General features: G+C 42.3%; 1 protein-coding gene across 4 annotated transcripts in view; it reads left to right on the top strand.

The window, feature by feature from the left end:
• UBR3 (ubiquitin protein ligase E3 component n-recognin 3) overlaps positions 1–22,349 on the top strand; it is a 129,316-nt gene extending 106,967 nt beyond the window's left edge. For all 4 annotated transcript variants that reach the window (XM_072981561.2, XM_072981571.2, XM_072981565.2 and 1 more), the window contains 8 exons: positions 3,600–3,700; positions 10,685–10,809; positions 14,999–15,106; positions 15,289–15,414; positions 15,730–15,906; positions 17,855–18,064; positions 18,507–18,646; positions 19,629–22,349. In XM_072981561.2, coding sequence (XP_072837662.2) covers positions 3,600–3,700; positions 10,685–10,809; positions 14,999–15,106; positions 15,289–15,414; positions 15,730–15,906; positions 17,855–18,064; positions 18,507–18,646; positions 19,629–19,746 — 1,105 coding nt within the window. In that variant the 3' untranslated portion in view covers positions 19,747–22,349. The remainder of the gene's footprint in view (positions 1–3,599; positions 3,701–10,684; positions 10,810–14,998; positions 15,107–15,288; positions 15,415–15,729; positions 15,907–17,854; positions 18,065–18,506; positions 18,647–19,628) is intronic.
• The last annotated feature ends 2,893 nt before the right edge of the window (positions 22,350–25,242 follow it).

The raw sequence follows: 25,242 nt of genomic DNA, 5'->3' as shown, positions 1-25,242 counted from the left end.
CACGCATACACACACACAAACACTTTGGAAGGTTCCTTTTTTCATGTTTTTATGAAAGAGTCAGTTTCTCACACACAACCTCCCTCCCTAAATTTTCAGCAATCATTTGCATCAGTTCAGTATGTTCCTGTTTCCTCTCATTACATTTAAACAAGCTAATGAATCTACCCATCCCTCTCTCACACCTTCCTTCCCGCCTTAATTGGAGCTTTCCCTCCTGCTTGCAGTCACCTCCAGCAGAAATAGTAATTCACAAGCTGGATTGACTGCCCCGGGCTGTTCTACAGCAGTAAACAATAAAGCAGCCTTCTCCCTGATCTCTAAAAGAACTGCTTTACAAGTGCCACAGCCAAGGAAGGTAGCAGGGATAGGTGGCTTACAATCGTACAGTTTGAGGTTCGGCTGTGGGGTGGGGGGGTAGCCCTCCGCTCGCATGCCCATGGAGAGGTCTCCGCATGCCACCTGTGGCACGCGTGCCATAGGTTCACCATCACTGGCCTAGGTTATAAGAAGATTGAAACTGAGCTGCAGCACAGTGGCCAAGACCACACAGCAGTTTAACAGGACAGGTTCCACTCAGAACAGGCCTTGCCATGGTCGACCAAAGAAGTTGAGTGCCCGTGCTCAGCATCATATCCAGAGGTTGACTTTGGGAAATAGACATATGAGTGCTGCCAGTATTACTGCAGAGAGAGGTTGATGCGGTGGGTTGGGTGTCAGCCTGTCAGTGCTCAGACCATATGACGCACACTGCATCAGGTTTGGTCTCCAGGGCTGTCGTCCCAGAAGGAAGCCTCTTCTAAAGATGATGCACAAGAAAGCCCGCATACGGTTTACTGCAGAGAAGCAGACTAAGGATTTGGATTTCTGGAACCAAGTCCTGTGGTCCGATGAGACCAAGATAAACTTATTTGGTTCAGATTGTGTCAAGCAAGTATGGCAGCAACTAGATGGGGAGTACAAAGACAAGTGTGTCATGCCTACAGTCAAGCATGCTAGAGGGAGTGTCATGGACTGGGGCTGCATGAGTGCTGCCGGAACTGGGGAGCTACAGTTCATTGAGGGAACCATGACTGCCAACATGTGCTGTGACATGCTGAAGCAGAGCATGATCCCTTCCCTTCGGAGACTGGGCCGCAGGGGAGTATTCCAACATCATAATGATCCCAAACACACCTCCCAAATGACCACTGCCTTGCTAAAGAAGCTGAGGGTAAAGCTGATGGATTGGCTAAGCATGTCTCCAGACCTAAACCCTATTGAGCATCTGTGGGGATCCTGAAATGGAAGGTGGAGGTGCGCAAGGTCTCTGACATCCACCCGCTCTGTGATGTCATCATGGAGGAGTGGAAGAGGACTCCAGTGGCAACCTGTGAAGCTCTGGTGAACTCTGTGCCCAAGAGGGTTAAGGCAGTGCAAGAAAATAATGGTAGCCACACAATATATTGACACTTTTGAGCCCAATTTGGACACCTGAGACTTGTGACACTAATGGGAGTCTCATGACAGCAGGAAAGGAAAACTGCTACCTGGGCCCAATTTGGACATTGTCACTTAGGGGTGTACTCACTTTTGTTGCCAGCAGTTATTTTAAGGGGACAGCACATTTACACTGTCCTACAAGCTGTATCCTCACTGCTTTACATTGTCGCAAAGTGTCATTTCTACAGTGTTGTCACATGAAAAGATATAGTAAAATATGAAATGTGAGGGAGTGTACTCACTTCTGTGATATACTGTATGTAACAAATGATATACTGTATTTGCCGGCGTATAAGACGACTGGGTGTATAAGACGACCCCCCCAACATTTCCACTCAAAATATATTTGGAAGTTTATGGCTGGCGATGAGGAGGGCGAGGAGAGGGGAAGTGGCCGGGCGGGCGCCGGCAGCGGAGGAGGAGGGGGGGAAGCGGCTTTCGGGCAGTGGGCAGGCAAGCGGGCAGCTGACTCAGCGGCGCGGGGCGGCGGGCAGCCCGGTGGCGGGCTCTGGCCACTCAGGCATGGCCGGCTCTGCTTCCCTCCCTCCGTCCGGATCGACTGCTTGCCTGCCCGCCTGCCTTCCTCCCCGGCCAGCTCCTTCCTGGCCCAACTGAAGTACACCCGGCATATAAGACAACCCCCCCCACTTGGAGGCATGTTTTGGGGCCAAAACAGTCGTCTTATACGCCGGCAAATATGGTGTGCAAATGCATATGGCTATACAAGTCCACTAATTTATTTATTTCCAGAAAATTATGGAAGAATAAAAATAGTTAACAAACATAGAAAGCACATCTTCATCCTCTTCCTCTCCTTTCTATTTCATTCTTGTGTGCCCTTCTTTTAAAAAGTTTCAAACCTTAATGTTTGGATTCAGCTTTTTAAATTGATTTTAATCACTTTGGGAGAAAACATTTGTCTGAAAAATAAGTTTGGAAACACTGCAAGTGTACAAAACCTGATAAAATACTTTTTCTAGCAGCTCTTCTGACTCACTTAAATGTTATTTTTCCTTTCTTGCTTCTCACTGTTAACTTCTTGTGATAATTAGATGCTTCATGTTAGCAGTAATTGATATGTAATCCTATATCAAAGACTGAATTTTTAAACCATTTCAGAGGGGACCTGTTTTATGTCTCAAAAACATTGGGCTTGATCCAGATTGTATTTGCACTTGTGTCTTGTTAAAATAGGAAAATTATTGTTAACTTTCCATATAGATTTCAGTGCAACAGGAGTATGAATAATGTGATCTGGAACAACACATTTTTAATACAAATTGCGGATTTTTTACTAATTGTGCAAATCAAGTGATGGATTAGAAAGGGCTTATTCACCGCTTTCCCATTCCAGACAAAAGCATCCATTCCATTTAACATTCAGTATATAGAAGATGAACCCTGAAAGTATAAATACAAACTGCTTACTTACTAGAGAACATTTGCCCATCTAAATGTAGCTGAACTTAACTTTTGAGTGAACATATAGAGCAGTAGCCATCAGGCTGTGGCTTGGGAGTCATATTATGCCTCTTCAAGAATTCAACTGCAACTTATTAGAAGTTTCCCCATATATTTTGGTGCTCACCTACTTCTGCATGAGGTGCCACTTGAGTTGGAGCAGCCATGGAGGGCAGAGAAGTACATCAGGCAATGCGAGAGAGAAGGGAAGGAACGAAGGAGGCATGAGGCACAGGAGAGGTGGATGGGATAAGAGAGATTTCCTCATTGGCAGGAGAGAGGGAAGGGTGAAGATAACTAAAGAAGCACAGAAGGCAAGAAGATGGAGGCCGTTGCCTAAGAGGTGCAGAAAGGAGGAGAGTGTAGGGCAACAAAGAGTGTGCAGAGCTATGGACAGCATGAAGGGAAAGAGGAACAGGGTCAGCCACTAAAAAGGGGTCAAACACAAACCTAGGGTAGAGAGAAAGGAGAGGAAGCTTTTAAACCCCAATAAAGGCTGAGAAGGGTCCAAACACCAGGTCTTTGGTTTCAAAACAGACTTCTATTTCAAATGAAATCAAGGGCTTTGATTATTTTACAGTCACAAAATGTGGGTTTTTTTAAAAAAAATCTTAAGGAAAAGATGGTTATCATAAGACATACATGATTTTTTTCAGGAGGTGCACTGAAGAGCAGCCGGAGGTTCCCGTACTTTATAGAGATGTATTATCTCTTTTGCTCATCCAGATTTTAACCATGCCACAGCCATTGCGCAAAGGTACGTTGCACCAAGTGCGTAAACAATAAACAAGGGGCAATGAGCCCTTTCCTACATTAGCTTCTAAGAAATGCAGCAAATCAACCTTGTCCATTGTGTTTGCTTAGATAATGGCTTTGCTTTATCTCTAGAACTTGGCATTGAACAGAGTTTTGTTGTGGCGGTGTGACAGGCTTATCTATGGTTCCTGTCTTTTCACCTTTTTTAGACAACATTACAGTAAAACTACAAGATCTGAGAGCAGGTATTAAACGCCTTGAGTTGTGAGGCAGAGGGGAAGTCCCTCCATCTGACCTTCATTTGTTTGGTCCAGTGGGCCTGCTTAATACTTCACATTGAAGTGTAAATCCCTGTGGGTAAAAGTGAATAATTTATTTTAATTTAACCACAAAAATTGTGGCAATTGTGTCACAGATGACAAAGATAATTGCTATAATACAGTATCTGTAATGATATAAAATTGAACATGCTATTGGAATCCTGAGAGATTTTTGAAGCAGAAGTGATTTATTGCTACCTACTGTATCAGATTTAATGCTTTTAACGTTATGATTTTAAAGCAATGCTAACCCAGTTCTTTTTTTTTTCTCACTTTCAGTGATAAGGGATATATTTTGATAAAGGGTTACTGTAGGCTTTATAGCATAACATTCCTCTTGGAACACTTTTATGACTTAAATTGATCTCCTGCTGCCTTGAATCATGTATTTTGACGTAATGCGTATTATATTAAAAGGTATAATCAGCTATGTAGGTAACCTTTTGTCCTATGGATGCATGAAAATTACAGTTTTTAAAGATGAAAGTTGGATGTTGGTTGGGAATCGGTTCAAGGGAAGGAGGTGCTTACTCTGGCAGTCAAAACAGCTCATGACTCCCCCCCCTTCTTGAATGAAAAAGGCCTGGTGTTCAGAGCCCCATATGTTTTTTTACATTTAAACCAACTGAAGATGATCCAAAAGTTACTGTTCTTTTTCGTGGCCTCTGTGAATGCACACATATGGGTATTGTCTGCGCCTGCGCTGACTCTCTCGGAAGATTCTAGAGCTAAAAGTAACAATTTTATGGTGTGATCCTCCACGAGATATATGCTCCTCCCACCCACCATCTTCCCCAGTTCCTTTTTTCCGCCGAGCTGAACGGGTCTTAGGAAAGATTGAGCGCTTTGCTATTCTGCCTTTGGCTATTTTTCTAGGCTCCTTTGAGCTTTTGTTCGTTTATCTTTACTTTAAATTACCTACTTAGTGATCCTCCGTGTCTTTTGTTTGCCTAATCGGCTTCCCGTGGTCTTTTTATTCCCTTCCCTTTTCCCCTCCCCCCAGTTCTTTGCTAATGGCCTCACCGTCTCCTTTTAAAAGGTGTATGACCTGTGCGAATAAAATCGCACTTTCAGATGGTCATAGCCAGTGCCTTTTTTGTTTGGGTGAGGAACATCCTACCCATTCGTGTCCTGCTTGTAAAGGTTTAACCAAGCCGGCACTAAAACAGAGGCTCCAAAGACTTCGGTCTTGCCTTTGGCAAACAGCCATGAATCCTCCTACCTCATCTTCAGAAGCGGCTAGATTCCTGCCCTTTCCGCCGATAGATTTCCAGCGGGCCAGTCTACCTCTGACTCTACCTCTGTGCTACCAGTTAAGGACACTGTTGAGAAAGCAAAATTGTCTGGTAAGCACAAGTTGCCCTCCTCTCAGAAGTCTCGAGCACACGACCCCAGCTCGAAGAAAAAACCTAAACTTGCCCCTAAGAGGCCCAGAAAGGACAGAGTTCCCCAAGTGGAGCCCCCTCAGCCATCTCCTATCCTCGAGAAATCATCCAGAGAAGCCCCTGACTTGGCCTTGGATGGAGACGATGCCCATGATGTTGCCCCCCCCATGATGCCACCCCAAACTCCAAGCATTGGCCTCAATGCGGCTGCGCCACAGTCCAGCCCGGCCTCAGCCCATTCCAACCCTGACTCAGGGCGGGCAGCTGAAAGCTCGGCATCTGATCTGCAGGTTCCCCCCTCGCCTCCAAGGAAGAGATCGGAGAAATGAAAGCACCTCTCCCCACCGAGGTTGGTTCCATCACAAGGCGACTTATGCCCCTTTCCAATGGTACCATACCATTTTGATCCCTTCATATGGCAAACCTGGTACGAGAGGTTCCAGCCTGAGCAGGCTAAACGGCCCCAAACAACGCCGGAACTCCCCCATGCCGTTCCCTTTGTGGACTCAAATTGCCTCCGTGTGACCGCTTGGCCCTGACAGTTTCGGCTCCATCCGCACGTCCCCTCGTCCCATCCAAGCGAATGCGAGACAAGGTTCGGGAGGCCTTACCACTATGTCCTGCACCCTCGATGCAAGACCCGGTAACATCCCAGGGCCCTTTTGAAGACCTGCCAACCCAGGGGCATCAGGCTCCCCTGCATCTTCAGAGGCACAACACTCTGAGTCCTCCCATGAGCCTGACCTTCCCCCTCCAATCCCAGATACGAGGGACAGCCATGCTTCGTCTTCCTCGGATGACTTCTCCTCCTATTCGACTCTCATTTTTCAAATGGCACAAGCCTTAAATCTCGACACTGAACAGCCCTGGTCCACTGATGCCGACCCGGTGTTCGATGATATCAATCAGGAGCGTCCCGTTCCTCTGAAACTCCCCTTTAACAAGTCTGTCCTTCAACTTATTAAGGATACTTGGGGAAAACCTCCTTCTATCATGCAGATCTCTCGCCACACCGATGGCCTCTATAGGACCCATGGTGTCGAGGCCGAATTTCTCAATAAACATCCAGTGCCTAACTCTATCATCGTCGAGTCTAGTCAGGCTCGAACCCAGACTAAGTTCAAACCTACCCTTGACAATAAGGACGGCAGAAAAGTTGACACGATGGCGAAATGAATCTACTCTTTGCAAGCCTTCTTACAATATCAAAATCAAAGGTTCCAACCTCATAGACAGTATCGCCTCCAGCAAACCGACAGGTCCTTACCTGCTCCCCAGCCTCTGATGGCATCGTACCGGCCACAAACCTTGCCTCGTCAGCGTCAATCCTTTCGCAAAGGACAACGAAAGGGTAAGCAATATTGACAACTACCTATACCTCCCTTGTCTGACATTCCTCTCTATCCATTGAACTGTACCAGACTGGCCCCATTTTTCCATTGTTGGCAATCTATTACCTCAGACAAATGGGTTTTATCCATCATAGCATCTGGCTATGAAGACCTCTGCTGGCCTATCTCTTGCATCTCTTCGGTTTCGGCTTTTCCCAGTCTATGTTGAAGGTCTACCTTTCAGCCATTATGGCTCACCAGCTGGATGATTCTCTTTCCTCCAAGCTGTTTTCTCACCCAACTGTCAAGAATTTCCTTAAAGGGCTCAACAATATTCACCCTCCTCAACAACGTATCACCCCTCAGTGGTCACTGCAGCTCGTTCTTAACGCTTTGATGCGGCCTCCGTTCGAGCCCATGGCATCCATCGATCTCAAATTCCTGACCCTTAAATCGGCCTTCCTAGTTGCAATCACGTCAGCAAAACGAGCTAGTGAGCTCGCTGCTCTTCGAGCTGATCCCCCCTTTATCCAGTTTCACCCCGATAAAGTGACTCTTTACTTTGACGTTTCCTTTCTCCCGAAGGTGGTCTCCAATTTCCACCTCAACCAACTCATCATACTACCCTGCGTCTTCAAGTCTCCTTCATCGCCCCTAGAACATATGCTCCATAATCTCGATGTCAGACGTGCCCTGGCTTTCTACCTCGAAAGGACAAAAACCTTTAGAAAATCCAACAAACTTTTTCTTTGTTTTCACGGCCCAAATAAAGGGGTCCCAGCCTCCTCTCAATCCATAGCATGTTGGATTGTACAGACTATCTCCCTGGCTTACAGCCTGTCGGGGAAATCCCCTCCAGAACATTTGACAGCTCATTCCACCAGGGCGCTGTCCACCTCTACTGCCTTTCAATGTGGCACTGAGGTTCCTGACATCTGTCGGGCCGCTATGTGGTTCACACCATCCACGTTTGTCAAGCACTACCGCCTCGACGTCAGAGCATGGCAAGATGCTGCATTTGGCAAAGCTGTCCTGTCATCCTTCTTACCGTGACGACCCACCAACCGGTAAGTGCAGCTTGCTAGTCACCCATATGTGTGCATTCACAGAGGCCACGAAAAAGAAAAAGAGGTTACTTACCTGTAACCATAGTTCTTTGAGTGGTCCTCTGTGAATTCACACAACCCGCCCATCCTTCCCTCTATCCGTCACGGGTTCATTATATAACGAATTAATTAATTCTTTCCTTCATACCCGGTGGATAAAATTCAGGAACTGGGGAAGATGGTGGGTGGGAGGAGCATATACCTCGTGGAGGATCACACCATAAAATTGTTACTTTTAGCTCTAGAATCTTCTAAGAGAGTCGGCGCAGGCGCAGACAATACCCATATGTGTGAATTCACAGAGGACCACTCAAAGAACTATGGTTACAGGTAAGTAACCTCTTTGTATCATGGCTACCACAATAAACACAGAATGTTGGAATTTAGAAGAGATGGCCATGTTACTCTGTGCTTGCATCTCAGGAAAACAAAAACAAAAAAACAAAGAAGATAAAAACTTTATGGCACCTTAAAGACTAACTGCTATATTTTAATGTGAGCTTCTGTGCATATAAGTCTACTTCCTCGCACATAAGAGTTGGATGTCGGGAGAACCTCTGGACCAGATATGATGAGAGGAAGGTATGTTTTGTAATGAGACAGCCACACAGTCATTCTTGAATTTCAAGACTCAGGTACTTATAATCTACCCTAAATCAACATATGCCTAGGGAAGGTACAGTCAGTAAAATTATCTTAAAATAATATCAAACATATCAGATGCTATAAAACAGTTATAAATACTTAAAAACAAATTTCCTTGGATCTTTTTAACTGGACTATCTCAGGATAATAAAGTGTTGTGAATAGCACAGTATGAAGCGTGAACAAAAGGAGGCAGTTGAATAGAACATCACTATTTCATGACACAGCAGTATTGGAAAATTAAGGGATTCAGTAAAACGCCTGTTTTGAACAATGCCTGCTGAGTTGACCACATATAGCAAGCAAAACTTTTATTGCTGCATTTTTGCAAAATTTTCTTTCATTGTTTCAGAGACTTTTTTTAGCAAACATTTTTTCACAGTCATTGTCTGTGGAAGTTCATAGAGTACCATGAAATAAACGAGGATAGCTCTTTGTCTGAAGAGGTTAGATCCCTGTTTCAACAGTGGAGGGAAAAGGTGAAGAAAAGGAGAACTTTTGTGTGGCTGTCATAGTGGTGTGGTGTGTTTGCATGCCTGTGCACATTCCTGCCACCATCCTTTCAGCACTGCAGTTTTTAAGAGGCCAGATAAAAAGACAGCTCTGCTTCTAGGCTTGTGAGAGTCAGGTTGCTGTTACCAGAATATTTTTATGCTTCATTTTTTTATGCTCAGCCCGGCAGGCTGTCATTTCGAATTAAATTCTTTTTGCTTTAAAGAATACCTGTTTAGTACTTCTTGAGAAAATTAACAATTCACAAGCAGTGTTCCTAATAGCATCTCCTGACCTTCAGTAAAGGCCCTGGGAATTGTATTCACTGTTATATTAACTGTTGAGTAGACTTGGTTACCTCTTTTCAACCCAACATTGATTAAGGCAATGTAAATGCTACTACATTGTTCATTCTCTTCTTTCTGAGAGGAAAATTGATCTGAATCCACCCCAAAAGGGAGAACACAAATTAAATCTGATTGTAGGGAAACCATCGTTCTCGAGGTCAGTGCACTTGTAGTCAGTTTATAAATAGGGGCCTGAAAGGGCAAGAGGTTACAAATGACCTCTCTGTGGCACACACTGCCTGTGTGGCCTAAGAGATGGTCACTGTGTTGAAGAGAGCCGATGTTTTTAAAGCATTAAGATAGGCAGAATAAATACAGGTTTAATGTGCAAAAGGGAAATTTTCACCACACATTCTATAGCTGCGCAGGGATTCTGGTTTTCTTCATTTGGATATTCATTGTGCACTGACCTGCAGAATCACAATGAAAGTGATGACAGGAAATATGTTTCAGTGAAAGAGACTGGTGTTCACAAGGCAAGCTTCTGTATGCTCAGCAGGGCCCTACTATTAATCTGCCCTGTTTTACTGCTGAAAGGACAGTTCATGCCATTTTAGCGTATGCCACCAGAATGTAACTTCAAAGAGGCAGAAAGTTGCTCTAGAGCATAGGGCAGACCTCATATAGATTCCATTGCCCCAGATCATGAAATAGGCTGCGAAGTTTAAAAGGATTCATGGAAGAGCTAAGATGACAAGAAATGATCTAGAAGGCAAGTTCTGTCTCTCTTAAATGGCTCACAGTCTACAACAGAAGTTGTCACTCTTTAAGGTGCCATAATTGTCTTGGCTGGTTTTTCTGCAGCAGACTGATGTGGCTGCCCCCTGGAAATTTCAGCAGCAAAGTTTATAACAAACAAAATACCTTGTCAATTATTCTCATGAGTAGCCACATGGGACAGTAAAACTGCCTTCCCAAATAAAAATGGCAGTTTTCTCTGGATTACGTTTTAGTGGCAGGCAGAACAGCATAAAGCAGTTGAGTTATACCTGAATGCTTGATTTCCAGCGTAGAATTTTAAAACATACTAGTTCTCTGAGCTATTCTGATGTCATGTTTTCCCTTTCTTCCTTTGGTAAATAAAGATATAATAAAATACTGTCAGATTAACTGCTTTCAGTCGACATTGCTTTTTCATTTCCTCCTTCCTTAATAGACTTTTACTGAAGTTCTAGCCTTCTAGCACATGACATTTAACTTGCCACATTTGCAGAAGCTGGCACATTGGCAGTTTCGGGTTACCTACCCGGAGAAGGAAATGTTTGTGAATTTAAAAAGTGTGCAGTTGGTTGATATAAATGTATTTCAGACCTAATTGAAAATGCCTGAATTGCCTTGTCTGTTTCTATCCTTTTATAGAACACTTTATCTGTATCATAAAAGTGCTCTTCACATTACTGTATGTGCAAGCTCTCGTCGCACTTTCTGTTAAATGCAGTGCTGAAGACAGAGTGACATGGATGAACTCAGGTGCTCTGAAAAAGGTTTGTTGTTTTATGAAAAACCTCAAGTAGACTGCGAGGATGCAGTTGGGTCTCTGTGACTTTGTTTGGGCCTGGAGGGTGTTATAACACTGTGGGCGTTCATTGGAGAGCAAGTGCCATTGAATAAAGTGATACTTCTATGGAAGTAACAGGATAGAATCAGGCTGTACGACCAATTTCTCAAGGGGGGGGGGCGTGAAAGGAGATAGGGATGTATATATCGTAACAAGATATACTACAGCAGTGGTTCTTAACCTTTTTGAAAGAAACGCACCCTTGAGCCATTGTGGATGTTATCGCCCCCCTCCCCGCGGTGATGATATCTTATTTATGTATTTGTTTGTTTGTTTGTTTGTTTAAGACACTTAAATCTAATGACCCCTGAAAACAAAATTAAATTCCAAGAAAATGAAATGCCCCCCAAAAAGTAACATTTAATGATTTAGTTGCAATCGAATTTTAAGATGCAAAAAAAATATAAAAAGGGCATAAAAACAAACCACAATGCAGGAACTAAAAATTTCAAGATGAAAACTCTGAAACTAAATTAAGATTGGAGGAAAATATATATTCATGCACACTGTAAAAAGGCTGCAGCCATCTTAACAGGTTTGGCTTGCTCCAGGGCCCCCCTACCGCCCCCTTCTGCTCCAGCGCCCCCACACCGCCCCTTTTCGTTCTATCGCCCCCCTGAAAAATGAAATCACCCCCTGGGGGGCATTATCGCTCACGTTAAGAACCACTGTACTACAGCTTATAGGAAGCATTTATATCTTCATCCTATTCATTTCTTTCCTGCTTTGGCGTATCCATCTTCAGTCCTTTGAGTAGAGAAGACAGATGGCATAGTGCTGGGGTTTCTGGTGTGATCTTCCTAATGATGGTCAGGCTGCAATATGTGTTGAGCTACTCTTGCTTAGTAAGAGCTGTACTCCACCTAGCCCTTTCAATTGCTCTTCTTGATCCCAGCCTAGGCTTGGATAAGCATATTCCTCCCCCAGCTGTTCTGACTCTGAGACACCTCGTAGGAAGTAGCCAAACAGTCTGATGAGGGGTGCTGAGATTTCTGATCCCAAACAGAATGCTTCTAAATTCTGTATAAGATTTCTCTTAACCTGGTGGTACGTACAAGGATTCGTGATGTACCCTCGACTTGATCCTTCTTTGATTGCCTGTATAGGTAGCAATTGGGCCAGATAACAGTTAGCCAGTGTTGGATAGCAGCTGGACCTGCAAAGACTGTGCCTCTCTAATGTTGTTCAACCCAAAGAGGAGAGTTGCATCTGCCCTTTTGTCCCTCAGAGAGGAACCGGATAGCTCTGAAGGGCCATAAGATCAGAATATATAGCTTTCAACATTCTACTGCCACAATGGCTGTTACCACATCATTACTTCAGGATTTATCTTATAGATGCTGTCAAAATGTCATGGAATCTAAGTTTCATGGCCATCACTTCTGCTTTGCCTCCACAGTTTGTTTTTCTAAGTGGGATAGGAATCGATAGACAATTCTGTGGTTATAGTGTGGAGAGAGCGAAGTTGAAGTAGACGCCAGTCCTGTCACTTCCTGTTCTTTCACAGTCAGTTTGAAAAATGTAATCTGTTTTCTACCTTTGATGAGATTTTAAAAAGCAGAATAGGTCAAAAGCAGTCCAACTGCTTTTTATAGTAAATTGTATTATGACAAGAACATTTGGCCCACTTGTGAGCTGATTGCTTCGCTTTAATATAAAGTAGTCTTGTGAGAACAGGATAAAAAGATGGCAAGGCACAGCTTTTCCTGTTTCCACAGTCATGGAAATGAAGGCCTGGGAGACCCCTCTGGGGCAAAACTGTGGGCAGCTGATGGGTGATTTGGAAAAAAACCCTAATCTGAAACACCCTCTTCCCCCCATGATGTACCACATTAGCTACACTATACTTTGGATCCTGGCCATAATATTCTCAGTAGCTCTTGCAATGAAGTACGAACCATCTTTGCAGGTTTCTGGAAAACTGTGGCTTCACATTCATGAGCAAGCGTTCGGAGACATGCTGACCAAGTACTTTCCCAACTGGAACAGCTTCAGTAACTAGAATTTACCAGCAAGAGGAAACTTAAGACAGAATCATGTCCCAACCCGATTCCTGGCTTGCTACTTTCCTGCTTTTTAGGAGAGGGTACTTTTTTTAAATTAGATTAGCGAGGTGGGTACCCTGTTTCCCTGAAAATAAGACCTAACCTGAAAATAAGCCCTAGTATGATTTTTCGGGATGCTTCTAATGTAAGCCCTACTCCAAAAATAAGCCCCAGTGAAGTGAAACCCCCGCCCTCCACCCTTGTGCAGCAACCAGAAGATGACATGACTTTATTTGAACTAATGTAGATGGATGTACATGAAAAAAATAAAACATCCCCTGAAAATAAGCCCTAATGTGTTTTTGGAGCAAAAATTAATATAAGATCCTGTCTTATTTTCAGGGAAACATGGTAGCTTTAGCAGCAGTTTAGTGCTGTCTGTTGTAACTTTTTTTGTATTCATAGTTAGCATTCCTGGAAACTGCTGGGTCAGACAACATAATGCTGTGTTTCTAGCAAAGCAATCACTGGCTAGAATCCTGTTGCTCAGCATAGCAAGTTGCAGCTAGGCCCATTGGATCATTGCAAGGTACAAAACTACCCAATCCCCACTGATTTAGTGGGCCTACTCTAGTTGTGATGTACTAAGCTAAGCAGCAGGATTTCAGCCACTGTGACTTTACTTATATTTATGCTGCATTTCTATAATATGTCAAAGGCTATATTGTCACAGCTCCTTTCTGAAAAGAGAGAGAGAGAATGCCCTTTAAAATGTTACACTGTGTTGCATGCGGTGACCCAGTTCGTATCAGTTTTAAATGTGTTTATCAGCAAGTTCTCTCTCAATGGATTTTGTGGTTGGAGTCCTTTTAAACTCTCACCATTTAGCCCAATATTAAACTTTTTTTAAAAAAAGATTTTGATTCTGTACTTTTGAAGCAGATGATGGACTGTGTTTTATTCCCCCCCCCCCCCAATATAACAGACTCTTTTGAGAAATGATTCCTAACTGCTTGGAATAGTGGGTGCCAGTGCTTCTGAAAATGCATGGGAAACGTCCCTCATGACTTCCTGTCGAGTTGCCTGGAAGAAAGATCACTGCCCCCATTTATAATTGGTGGCAACCATCTTTTTCCCATGCAGTGGTCTTGGTTGTCTCATCAGGACATGACCAGAAGCATTGTGAACATCAGTTGAAGGTGCCACATTTGGCAGCTATTCTAAGAAGCTGTAAAGCACAGTAAACACGTATAACACAGCACTCAGGCCAACTTGTGCGATTTGGGAGGAGTGCAGATTTGGGAGCAGACCAGTTCAAATTTGCAGCAGTACAGTGGTGCCCCACATAGCAACGATAATCCATTCCGAAAAAAACGTTGCTATGTGGATTCGTCGCTATGCGGGGCAAAAAAGCCCATTGGAACGCATTAAAACACGTTTAATGCATTCCTATGGGCAAAAACCTCACCGTAATGCAGAAATCCTCCATGCGGCCGCCATTTTCGCTGCCCGGTAAGCGAGGAAAGGGCGTGAAAACACAGCGGGCAGCCATTTTGGAACCGCCAATCAGCTGTTGGAAAAACATCGTTATGCGATAATCGGTAAGCGAAACAGCTTACCGATCATCGCAAAGCCATGTTTTCCTATTTAAAACATTGTTATGCGATCGCTTTTGCGATTGCAAAAACTCAATCGCTATGCGGATTCGTCGTTAAACGAATCACTCGTTAAGTGAGGCACCACTGTATTTGGTAGTTTTCTATAAAGAGGTTCTCTCTGGTATCCAAAAACCAGTATATTGCTCTATTCATTAAACAGTTTCCATACTCAGTGCAGCACCAATTAAAACAAAGTTGAACTTGCAAAGGAGTTGCTTTTTGCTTCATTCACTTCAGTATGCTATCTTTGACTTTTCTACATAATATTTTGGTCTAAAAGTCCATGTGTGCATTGCTTCCCTGACTGCAGGAGATTTCTAACCATGTCCAGATTATTACACTTGCCTCAGTGCAAAAGGGCTGCTTAGCACTGTCTCCCTTTAGGGCAGGGGCATTAAAAAAAAGGTGCTGGATTGGTGTCAATCATTTTCTTATTTTGCTGATTTGATGGTGAATTTCTTTTTAATCACAGAATATATCTGATGCAAAAAATACCTGGGAAGTATTATTGAGCCATGTAATCAGTGAACTCTCCAAAGGGAAGATCTATGAGCCAGAGGAAACGGAAGATCTAGCTATGGTACAGTTTTAATTATTTCAGTTTGTCAGCTTTGTGTTATTTGAATGCTAATTATATCTCACCAAAAGGTTTGCATTATTATTTATCAGTACAACTGTTAGATGGTATTACTGGTTCTGAAAAAGTAAAGTTGCACTAATTAAGACTCCTCCCCCCCCCTTTTTTTAAACACCTTAATGTAGGACAACACTAGTCCTTGGTGTCCAGATTCCATAGAGATTTATTTGCAGCAGTTCTGCCTGCCTTTCCTCAGGATTACCAGCCTTCTTCAGCATCATCTCTTTGGAGGGGAGCTACCTAGCTGTCAGGTATTACAAAAATACAATTCACTACCTCTGTCCTAATAATGTAAGGTACACATTTCTTATCTCCAGTAGATGTATATACAAAACAAAAAACAAACCAACAAACCCCACAACCCTGCCGCAGCTATCTTAAAGACATTTCACTGAGATGCAAGGATTAGATTTCATAATGTGAAATATCGCAGTGGCATATCCTGTACAAACATTAATACCAAACATGAATTTGTACATTCACACTAACAGCATTGTGCTTGTGAAGAAGCATCATACTGGAGCATTGCCTTTTACTTTGAATTTTCTTCCTTTTGTATTTAACAGGAAGATGAAGAGTTTACTGTTCTTGCCAACTGCCTGGGTTTGTTACCATCGTCCTTTCAGTCATCACAGTTCCCCAGTGCCTCTTGTCTGGATTGGCCTGTGCCAGTCTTTGACATAGTATCCCAGTGGTGCTCAGAATTGGTTTCCTTTTCAGATAAGCATCCCTCACAAGTAAAGGTAGGGAAAACATTTTTATACATCGTAATAGTGTTACTTGAATCAGTGGGTTATGTAGCTCCATTGGCCTTTGTTTGTGCTTTTAGTCTAACTCCATTTTTTAAAAAATGCTTGATTGCACAGTCTTATTTTTTGTTTTAACTATGTTGCCAAGTTATTAATTTCCAGACAATGATCATACTAGATTTTTCTTAAGGAAAAACTTTTGTTTGAAAAAAAATGTTGCTTAACTCTGGATTACATCCTGTAACTAAATCAAAAGAGAATGACTAGCCATAAAGATTTTTAGGAAAGAAAAATAAGTGCTATAAATGCATCTGTGACTAATAAAAGAAGTGATTTCAAGGAGCTGATAGTGTGTAAAAATGATAACACTGAAACCATAATCTCTCTGGTTGCAGTTCTCAAAATTTCTCTTTTTCTTTGCCTGCTGTATCCTGCCTGGGCAGCACTGGAAAACTAAGACTAGCAAGAAGGCTATTATCTTTAATCCCTTTGTTACTTACAGCCTCAGATTAATCCCTCCAAATTACATAACTAAGAAATCAACCATATCAGCCAATTGCGAAACTGGGGCTGAAATTTGTGTGCTGGGGCTCAGGGCCAGTTCTGTCCTAGAAGGGGAGTCATTTATCCAGAAACATGCACATTTAAATGGCACTGATCTTTCTTATGATGCCCTGTTGCCAACATCTGTGTCTCCAGTTGTCTTAAACAGTAGACTTTATGACAGTGATGTTTAGACTTTCTTCCCTCCTGAAGGCCCGTTCTACATGTTTGTCACCCAAGGAGCCCTGCATGTGGGCTGTGAATTCCTCATGTTTTGCACAGGACTCTGGAGTGTGGCCTTAAGGCGTGGTCTTTATTCCCCGAAGGTACCAGGAAGGGCCTGTTGGGACTGTCTGTCACCTACTCAAAGGGAAACGTAAGGAGAGAATGTACCCAGCAGGTGCCGCCTGTCCTGCTCTCGCCGCAGGGCCCGTCACCTGACAGTTGGGAGGAAGCAAGGCATGCGTCTGGCTCCAGGTTAGGCCAGATTGATCCAAAGGGATGGGTGGACATGTCTGATCCCACACTACCAGTAAAACGATAGCAGGCTGTGAACAGTGTCCATTTTTTTGGGCATAGACTAGGCTACACTCTTCTCTTCATGGCCTTTGTTCACTTTTCTGAGGAAGAATAGCTAAAGGAGGCAAGCTTAACTTCATAATGAGACTGCCTGGACCCATGACATAGTCAAAGCATATGAACCTGTGAGAATGTGTACTTAACAACTGAACAGAACATGAAGCGGCCTGTAAAGGCACAACAACGGTTGTATTTTCTAAGGATTCTTAGAAAGCAACAATTGACTGAGAGTTTGTTAATCACCTTCTATCGGAGTTCGATTGAGAGCATATTATCCTACTGTCTCTGTGTATGGTTCACGAGCTGCACAGTGGCAGAGAAAAAGGCAATTCAAAGGGTGATCAAGACGGCCCAAAACATCATTGGCTGTTCACTCCCCTCTTTGGAAGAATTGTATAAGAACAGATGTAAGAGGAAGATATTTAACATACTGAAAGACTCCTCTCATCCGGGATATCAGCTCTTTAAACTATTACCATCAGGAAGGAGATTCAGGGTATTGAAAGCAAGGACAAGCAGATTCAAGAACAGTTTTTATCCAAGTGCAGTATTGAGTTTAAATGCGGGGCCATAGGTTTTTGGTGGAATTTTAATTGCTGAGAGAAAACGGGGTATCTATATTTGGATGGTGAAAGTTGTGTATATTTTAACTTTTTTTTGTAGTGTTGTCCAGTTTTACCTTGGGGAAGAGCACCTCATTTCGTTGCACCCACTTGTGAGCGCAATGACAAATAAATTTCTTATGTCTTATGTCTTAAATGCCTTCATTGGGTCTCTCTTCCTCTTCCTCTTTTACCCATTCTCTTTCCTTTTTCTTCAGATTTTACTTATCCAGGAACCTAAGTGGGACCTACCCTGTCTCCTCCATTTGCCTGAAAATTATAACACTATTTTCCAGTACTACCACAGAAAGAGTTGCTCTGTCTGTTCCAAGGTTCCTAAAGATCCTGCCGTTTGTCTCGTTTGTGGCACTTTTGTGTGTTTGAAAGGACTTTGCTGCAAGCAACAGAGCTACTGTGAATGTGTCCTGGTAAGAGAGAATGAGTGACAACCGCCAGCTGCCAAACGGCGGTGCCTGGCTAAGGGAGGTGCATGTGTTCAGTGAAGATTAGTTTGATGACAGGCTGGATCTGTAAGATTGCTTATAACTTTGGGGTCATAGATGCTGAGGTAGAAATGGGTGACTGTGGCCCCCTAGATGAAGTTCTACTTTAGCTTCCATCAGGCCTGATCAGCACAGGCAGTGGTGAGGGATTTTGAGAATTACTGTCTGGAGGACAACAGTTGCCCCCTTTGTGGCTGAAAATGATAATTTGTATCGCTTGAAGTACAGAAAAGGCAAATACAAAATTGTTTAATTCTAAAAGTATATAATCAGAAGCTTGGATCACAATGGCTTTTTCATTTGTTGCCGAACCTTTCTCAAGGACGTCTTTTCTTTTTCTTTCCTCTCATTTGAAATAAAACTATAGCACTCCCAAAACTGTGGTGCTGGAACAGGCATCTTCCTTTTGATCAACGCATCGGTAATCATCATAATTCGTGGTCATCGTTTTTGCCTTTGGGGCTCCGTTTACCTGGATGCACATGGTGAAGAAGACCGAGATCTCAGGTAACCAGCCATCCTTACCGCGGTTTAATTTGCTTTGTCCCTATACGTAGCCAAACTCCATGTTCCACCAGAACTTTCTGTGCAGTTGTTCTGTCCTGGTAAATAGGTGGAAAGCATTGGCTGTCTAGAGTGCTGCTTCGCTGTGAGAAACTCTAGTGATTCAAGGACGTTTGAGAGCATCTTCCCGAGATCAAAACTCACAAATTATTCTTCTGCCCAAAGAGAGCATATACACAGAATCTAAGTCAAGGTTGGGAAAATCTATGTCCCACTGTATGTTGCTAAACTGTAACTTCCTTCGTACTCAACGGTTGGCCGTGGTGTAATGGCAGATGGGAGTTCAGAGCATCATAAGTTCCCAGCCTCTGACTTAAAGTATTCATCATGTCAAGCAAACGGTAGGAGTCAGCCAAGCAGTCCTTTGGAGTAACAGTGTGACAAGGCCCTATATGGTCTTCCTGGTCCTTTTAAGGTATCCTTTTGGTGCTGCAGGGAATGCTTAGTGTTGTCCCTAAGTCCAGATGCTTACAATAGCAAAGTTTTCTTGGGCCAGCTGTCCCTGGCATTCGTTCGTTCATTCATTTATTATATTTTTACCCCCACCTTTCTCCTTAAAAGGACCCAGGGCAGCTGACAACAATTAAAATACATTATTTTAAAGCTAGAAAACAGTGAGTGCTCAAATATCGAAAAAAATAAATCAAGTGTTGTATTTTAAATAGTCAATAAAATCAGTACTAAAAATACATTTAAAAGCAACATAGCACAACGATCCATTAAAAAAACCCAAACCTCTGAGGCTAGCAGTCACTGAAGGAAAGCTTGCCTGAACAGAAAGGTCTTTGCCTGCTTGTGGAAGGACAGCAAAGAGGAGCCCAGCCTAGCTTCCCGTGGGAGGGAGTTCCAGAGTCTGGGAGCAGCCACAGAGAAGGCCTCTCCTGTGTCTTACTATGAATGTCTGTTGACTTTTCCTTTCTTGTAGGCGTGGCAAACCTCTCTACATATGTAAGGAAAGATACAAAGTGCTCGAACAACAGTGGGTGTCGCATACCTTTGATCACATCAACAAAAGATGGGGGCCACATTATAATGGTTTATAGAGCGATAGCCATCTTTTGCGCCATCACATCGCCTTTACCATGAACGCAACTTGAGTGGCTTCGGCTTGAAGTGAGTGGAAACTTTCTCTTCACTGGGGAAACCGTGAAGCCCTGCCATCGTACGAAGCCCTGTGTTAATAGAGGTTTAGCAGTTAAAAACAACAAAGCAATTAGTCTTCGTTTGAGTGCAAAACCTAAATTCACTTGATAGTTGTTGCTTTCTAACCCACTAATAAACAAGCACAAATTGTACTTAAAAGGAAAACCGCCGCTAAGTGGCTCCTGAGTGTTTTTATTTTTCCCTGCCGGGGGCTGTTTATGCTGAAGCACTGTATATGTGTAGTACACCCGCTATAAACACATTGCTTGTTTCCGTTGCCTTTCTTTGCGTTCCATTTCAGATTTTGCTTGACATGTATCTGTAAGTATACAAGAGTTGTAACACTTTTGATTTGTGAGATTGTATAGAAAAATGGTCTAAAGGATTTTTTAGAGAATATTGCGCTTATTGCCAGAGAGCTATTGAAATAGTTTCAGACATTGCTGAATACCTTATTCATTCTCAGGAATTTCATAGATATACTCCAGAGATTAGTGAGATAGCTGTATAATAGATAGCTTGCTGCTCTTACTGTAATACAAGACACACGCAGTATTCTGTCGGACATTTCAGTTAGCTTTATTTACAAGTAAATTACTAACATGCCGATTTTTATTGTCTGTGTAGATGCAACATTTGTAAAATGTCCCAAGGGGTACATCATAACTCTCCCCCCCCCAAGCATGCCATGGGCTCATTTCCACCTCCCTGTCTTATTCCAGAGCGATGGGGGTGGACATCACTGCCAGATACTCTGTGGATGAGGCTTAGTTAGTGAATGTCTGGGAGTTGAAGCAGCTTCTTTCCATTATATTTACAAATCACTGCCCTTTTTGCTTGAATCCTTTATCAGGGGAATAGGGCTGTTGGGGAGGAGCAAAACTGCAAAGTGCCAGGGGCAGGGGAATAATCCCCTTCTCCCAGTTTGCATCTCATATGGAGAATCCCGCATGAATAGCCTTCCTCCAGTTGACATGGAGAAGCCAAGGCTTGGACCCACAGAGCCAGTTTTTAATAGATGAAATTCTACTGACTGCTTGCTTGTCAGAAGGAGAAGGGAGGCGTGGCCAGACCTCCTTTCCACCTTTTTCAAACAGCAGACCTCCCACATGTAGAATCGCAAATGATACTGCTGGATCATTAAGGCAAACTGCCTGTTCCACTTCTAGTTGCACCGCTTGGTCCCTGCAGTTTAGGGGGAAAAAATGTGTGGGGCCCTGTGGTTGTGGGCCTGAGCAGCTTCAAGGGTTTATAAGGGTTTTGAAATCCAGCTGAAAGGTTGCCACTGGAAAAACACTTAACCAGGCAGAATACACGATAATGTCACACCCAGCCCATGGCTGCCAAAGATTCCCCCCATTCCTTTTCACAGAATGCCCCGACGTCTGTTGGTTATTTCAAACAGTGCTATCCGGCACTTCTGATATTTACGTACTTCAACTTGTAGCTTTTTCTTGTAAAGCAAACTTTTTATCTGTAAATTAATTTGAAGAGTTATAATCTTAAAACTAGGCGAAACACTGCTCTCTGTTCAGAGGCTTGATAGGAAATTGGCTGTGGAAAAATGAATAGGAAAAAATATGATGGAAATGGGAAGATTTATGTGATAAGTCTCGTAGCCTACTAAGTTTTTACAAAAAGAGAAGGCAAAATGGAAATGGGTTGCTGTTTTTATATAAAATGGTGTGTGAATACACCTTCATACACTTCTAGATTATTCCCATAATCCTGCAGTTCCTTCAAACAAATAAAAAAAATGCTTTTTTCCAGAACATTGCTACATTTTTAATATGTATCATATGTGAAACCTATAATATTTTTGCATTGCTCACTTTTGAGTACTAGGCCATTTTGTAAGCACAGTGGACAAGCAGAAATATTCCTGACATCTCCTGACATAGCACTATGACAGGGCTCTTCAGTTTGACTGCTCTGTGTGGTTCAAAATTTCAAAAGAGATAATGTCTATAAAAACTGAATAAAATGTGTTATTTAAAATGGAATTCTTTTTGGATATTGTATATGGGTGTGACATAAAATTATCAGCCTTAACTTTGTATTTCATGAAGTTCATTTTGGTACCAGTGAATTATCCGCTGGTCAATTTAAAATATAAAAATAAAAGGTACTCATTTGAAAATCCTACTTGAAATATACCTGCATGCTGCTGGACTGTAAATTTGATTATTCCCGTACGTTTTTGGAAATTTGCTTTAATAGGCTTACCTTGAAAAAATAACAGGTCCAAATTAGAATGGGCTCTCTGTGTGCGCGTGCATGCATGCGTGTGTGTGCATGCACATGTGTGTCTGTACATGCACACGTGTGCTGCTGCTGCTGCTATTTCTCCAAATGTACTGGTGTGGTAACTTTTATGAATGGCTACTTAAGTACAGTACATTACTGTAGAAACAGAATCAGTCTTTGGCACATCAAATACAAAATTAGAACTCCCATAATTATCAACATTGTAAAATATGTTAATAAAAGTCTACTGTCGTGATATGTGTCTTACGGACTGCTTTTGTTTTATTAAATTTAGATAGAAAGCGATTACAGCTTGAATACTTAATTGTAAATCTCCCGCCCACCCCCATTCTTGAGAACCCCACTGTGTTTCAGAAAAAAGCTTTGCAAACTAGCACTACGATCAAAGAATATTTCTTTTTGATGAACTATTTTTTTGCTATTTTTTTCTAATTGATAAGATCATATTGCATGGACATACATTTGAAAATTATATTTCCCCCAGTAGCTGGAAGCAGATGGGCTTCCCAGCCCTCAACTAGCACCACATGTAGGATTCACCACTTCATTCTCACCTTCTTCTGCTGGATATTTATATATATATATATATATATATATAACAAACCTTTTTAGTAAATCACCAATACGTTGATGGTATACTTTAATATCACTGGTATACTGGTTTCTATTACAGTTGTTAACTTTCAGGCAGAATTTCCAACTAGAACAGAAATTTTAAAATGTTAATTCTTTTTCAAGGGATATCACTGGGCTATCCCAAGTCTCTGTGGGTTTGTGAAGCACCACAATTCTGTTCAACCAGAAAACTACAAACCACTTTTTTAATCAGAAACTTAAGCTAGACAAAAATAAATAAATAAATAAATAAATAAATAAATAAATAAATAAATAAATAAATAAATAAATACGGATCTGAGACTTAAGGGATCAAAATGTCAACTCATGTTCACCTCCTAGAAAACACACCCTTACATAGGTCCCAGCCAATGCAAAAGTGGCCTTCTCAGCTGTACGAGAAAGAGATGAAATATGACTATTCCAGGCTATGGTAGTGATGGTTGTGAGGGTAGTTGTACCATGGAGCATGCTTTTGTAATGTTGAGGAACATTCACATGGAGTGTGTTAAAAGCAAATGGTGTGGGTTCAATTTAGGGTTAATTGTGGCATGAATCTCCAGACAACATTGGGTTGGAAGGTTTTTTTGGTCTCTTCACATTCACTTTAGACAAAAAGTCTTTTTAAAATTAGAATATATCTTCTACTTTATTTACAGCATTTATAGCTCTTCTGGTGACAAGAGAAAAAAATTAGGGCAGCTTACAAAATGCGGTTGAAATATCAATATTCTAAAAAATATACTTAGCTTAAACTAATAATAATAATTGTGTGCACAGCACTTATTCCCATCAAGACTATCAGCCATGCAAAGGAGTATTTTTTAATAATTTGTGTTCTTGAACAAGCCACAGAAAAGAGGACAAAACACATGCAGAATTCAGTGACTAAAATCAATGCTGGAAAATTCCTATTTGTAGCTGGAGGGGGAGGATGTGAGCACTAATTATATATTGCAAATGCCCTTTTTGCTGAGTGCTCCTTCGTCACCCTTTAGCTCCGCATATTGGTGAATCATCCAGTTTACTGCAGCCAGTGTGTGCGCGCACACATGATTTCTTTACTGCATGCAAAAATGGAACAAGCATGCTATAGTCATGAATACTAAAGAGTGGTTGTCATGACAACAATAAATGGAAGAGGGCTGGCCCAATTTAGGTGATTTACCTTTGTAAGTCCTCTGGGCAACATAGCTAGCCTCGAACATGAAATAAGCCATTGGAATTGGTTGTATCAAGCAAGCAAGCGGGTCCTCTCTACCACCAGCATCACCACTGCTGCCACCATGTACGATTCCTTGATATCTGGGACCAGTTAAAAACATGATTCAAGAGTGTTCCAATGACAAAGTTGGCTACTGGCTTAGTCCCTTTTCTCTCCCGGCCCACTTTGTTTTTGATGATTTCTAGCCGACTGAAGAGGGGTTAAATGTCATTGCTGTACTTGGCTATCCCTGCATTTCTTATGCTGACTGTTGTGTGGTAAAGGTGTTGCTGCTAGGGTAGAAAGGAAACATCCCCCATATATATAAAATGAAAATGATTCAGAGCTGATCATGATCTCAGGATGGCAAATATTGTGGCTTGAGAAGCGGAACCTACTACTCAACAAAAAGCCTTAGACCTGATATGGTCGCTGTGGACCATCCTTGCATTCAAGATACTACCTTACGATCCTCAGTGAGCCCAAGAGGATGGAGATGCCAATACGGAGCCTTGGCCATGGTGGAAGCTCTGTTCTCTCCCAAGCCCAGCCCAGCAGTGGAAGAAGGGGAATCGGTGGGAAGGTCCTCTTGGCTGACGCCACCATTCTCCCCTTACTGTCCACCGTTGTTCTAAGGATCCATGCTTCAGTGCTTTCATTATTGATCAGACTTAGTTGTGTTGTAGAGTTTTGACTTTCTTGTAACATTCATTTTGCTACACTGTAGAAGTACAGAGAACAGAGATCCACAAGTTCTCCAGAATACAGTATATATATTTTTACCACCACTCATTCAGATTTTGTTTGTGTGTATATACAGTACATACATGAACATTCATAAATGTATATGTATGTAGATACATATATGGGTAATTTGAAGAGTTAAATGGTTGGGGATTGTGATCTATTTAAAAGGTGAATTGTCATTCCAATTGACTATATCCACTGAGCTGAACCCTCATAATCTCACCACACCCCAAGCTGTTTGCAGCTCTCCATCATGGAACTTCAGTTTAATTAGCTTTAACATCTAGTCATGATCCCCACCCTCATGACTCTGGGCTTGCATGTTCCTCCCTCTTTACCCCATCCAATGTTCTGCAAAGGCCAAGATGATGAAGGACTGGAAAGGATGGGAAAGCTTGTCCTATTTTCACAGCCCAACAAAAGGTATCACCTATCTGTCTCCTTTTTATTTTGTACAGTACGAGGATGAAACAAGTGCTTCTTTTTTGAATGACAAAAATAGATCAATCTCTCTTCTGCTGTATGTGTCATACTGCACCTCTTAGCTTATGCTGCCCACTCA

Source organism: Pogona vitticeps, chromosome 1, assembly GCF_051106095.1.
Source record: "Pogona vitticeps strain Pit_001003342236 chromosome 1, PviZW2.1, whole genome shotgun sequence".
Taxonomy (NCBI): domain Eukaryota; kingdom Metazoa; phylum Chordata; class Lepidosauria; order Squamata; family Agamidae; genus Pogona; species Pogona vitticeps.
The sequence above is the reverse complement of the archived record's forward strand: the minus strand, read 5'-3'. Positions and strand labels throughout refer to the sequence as shown.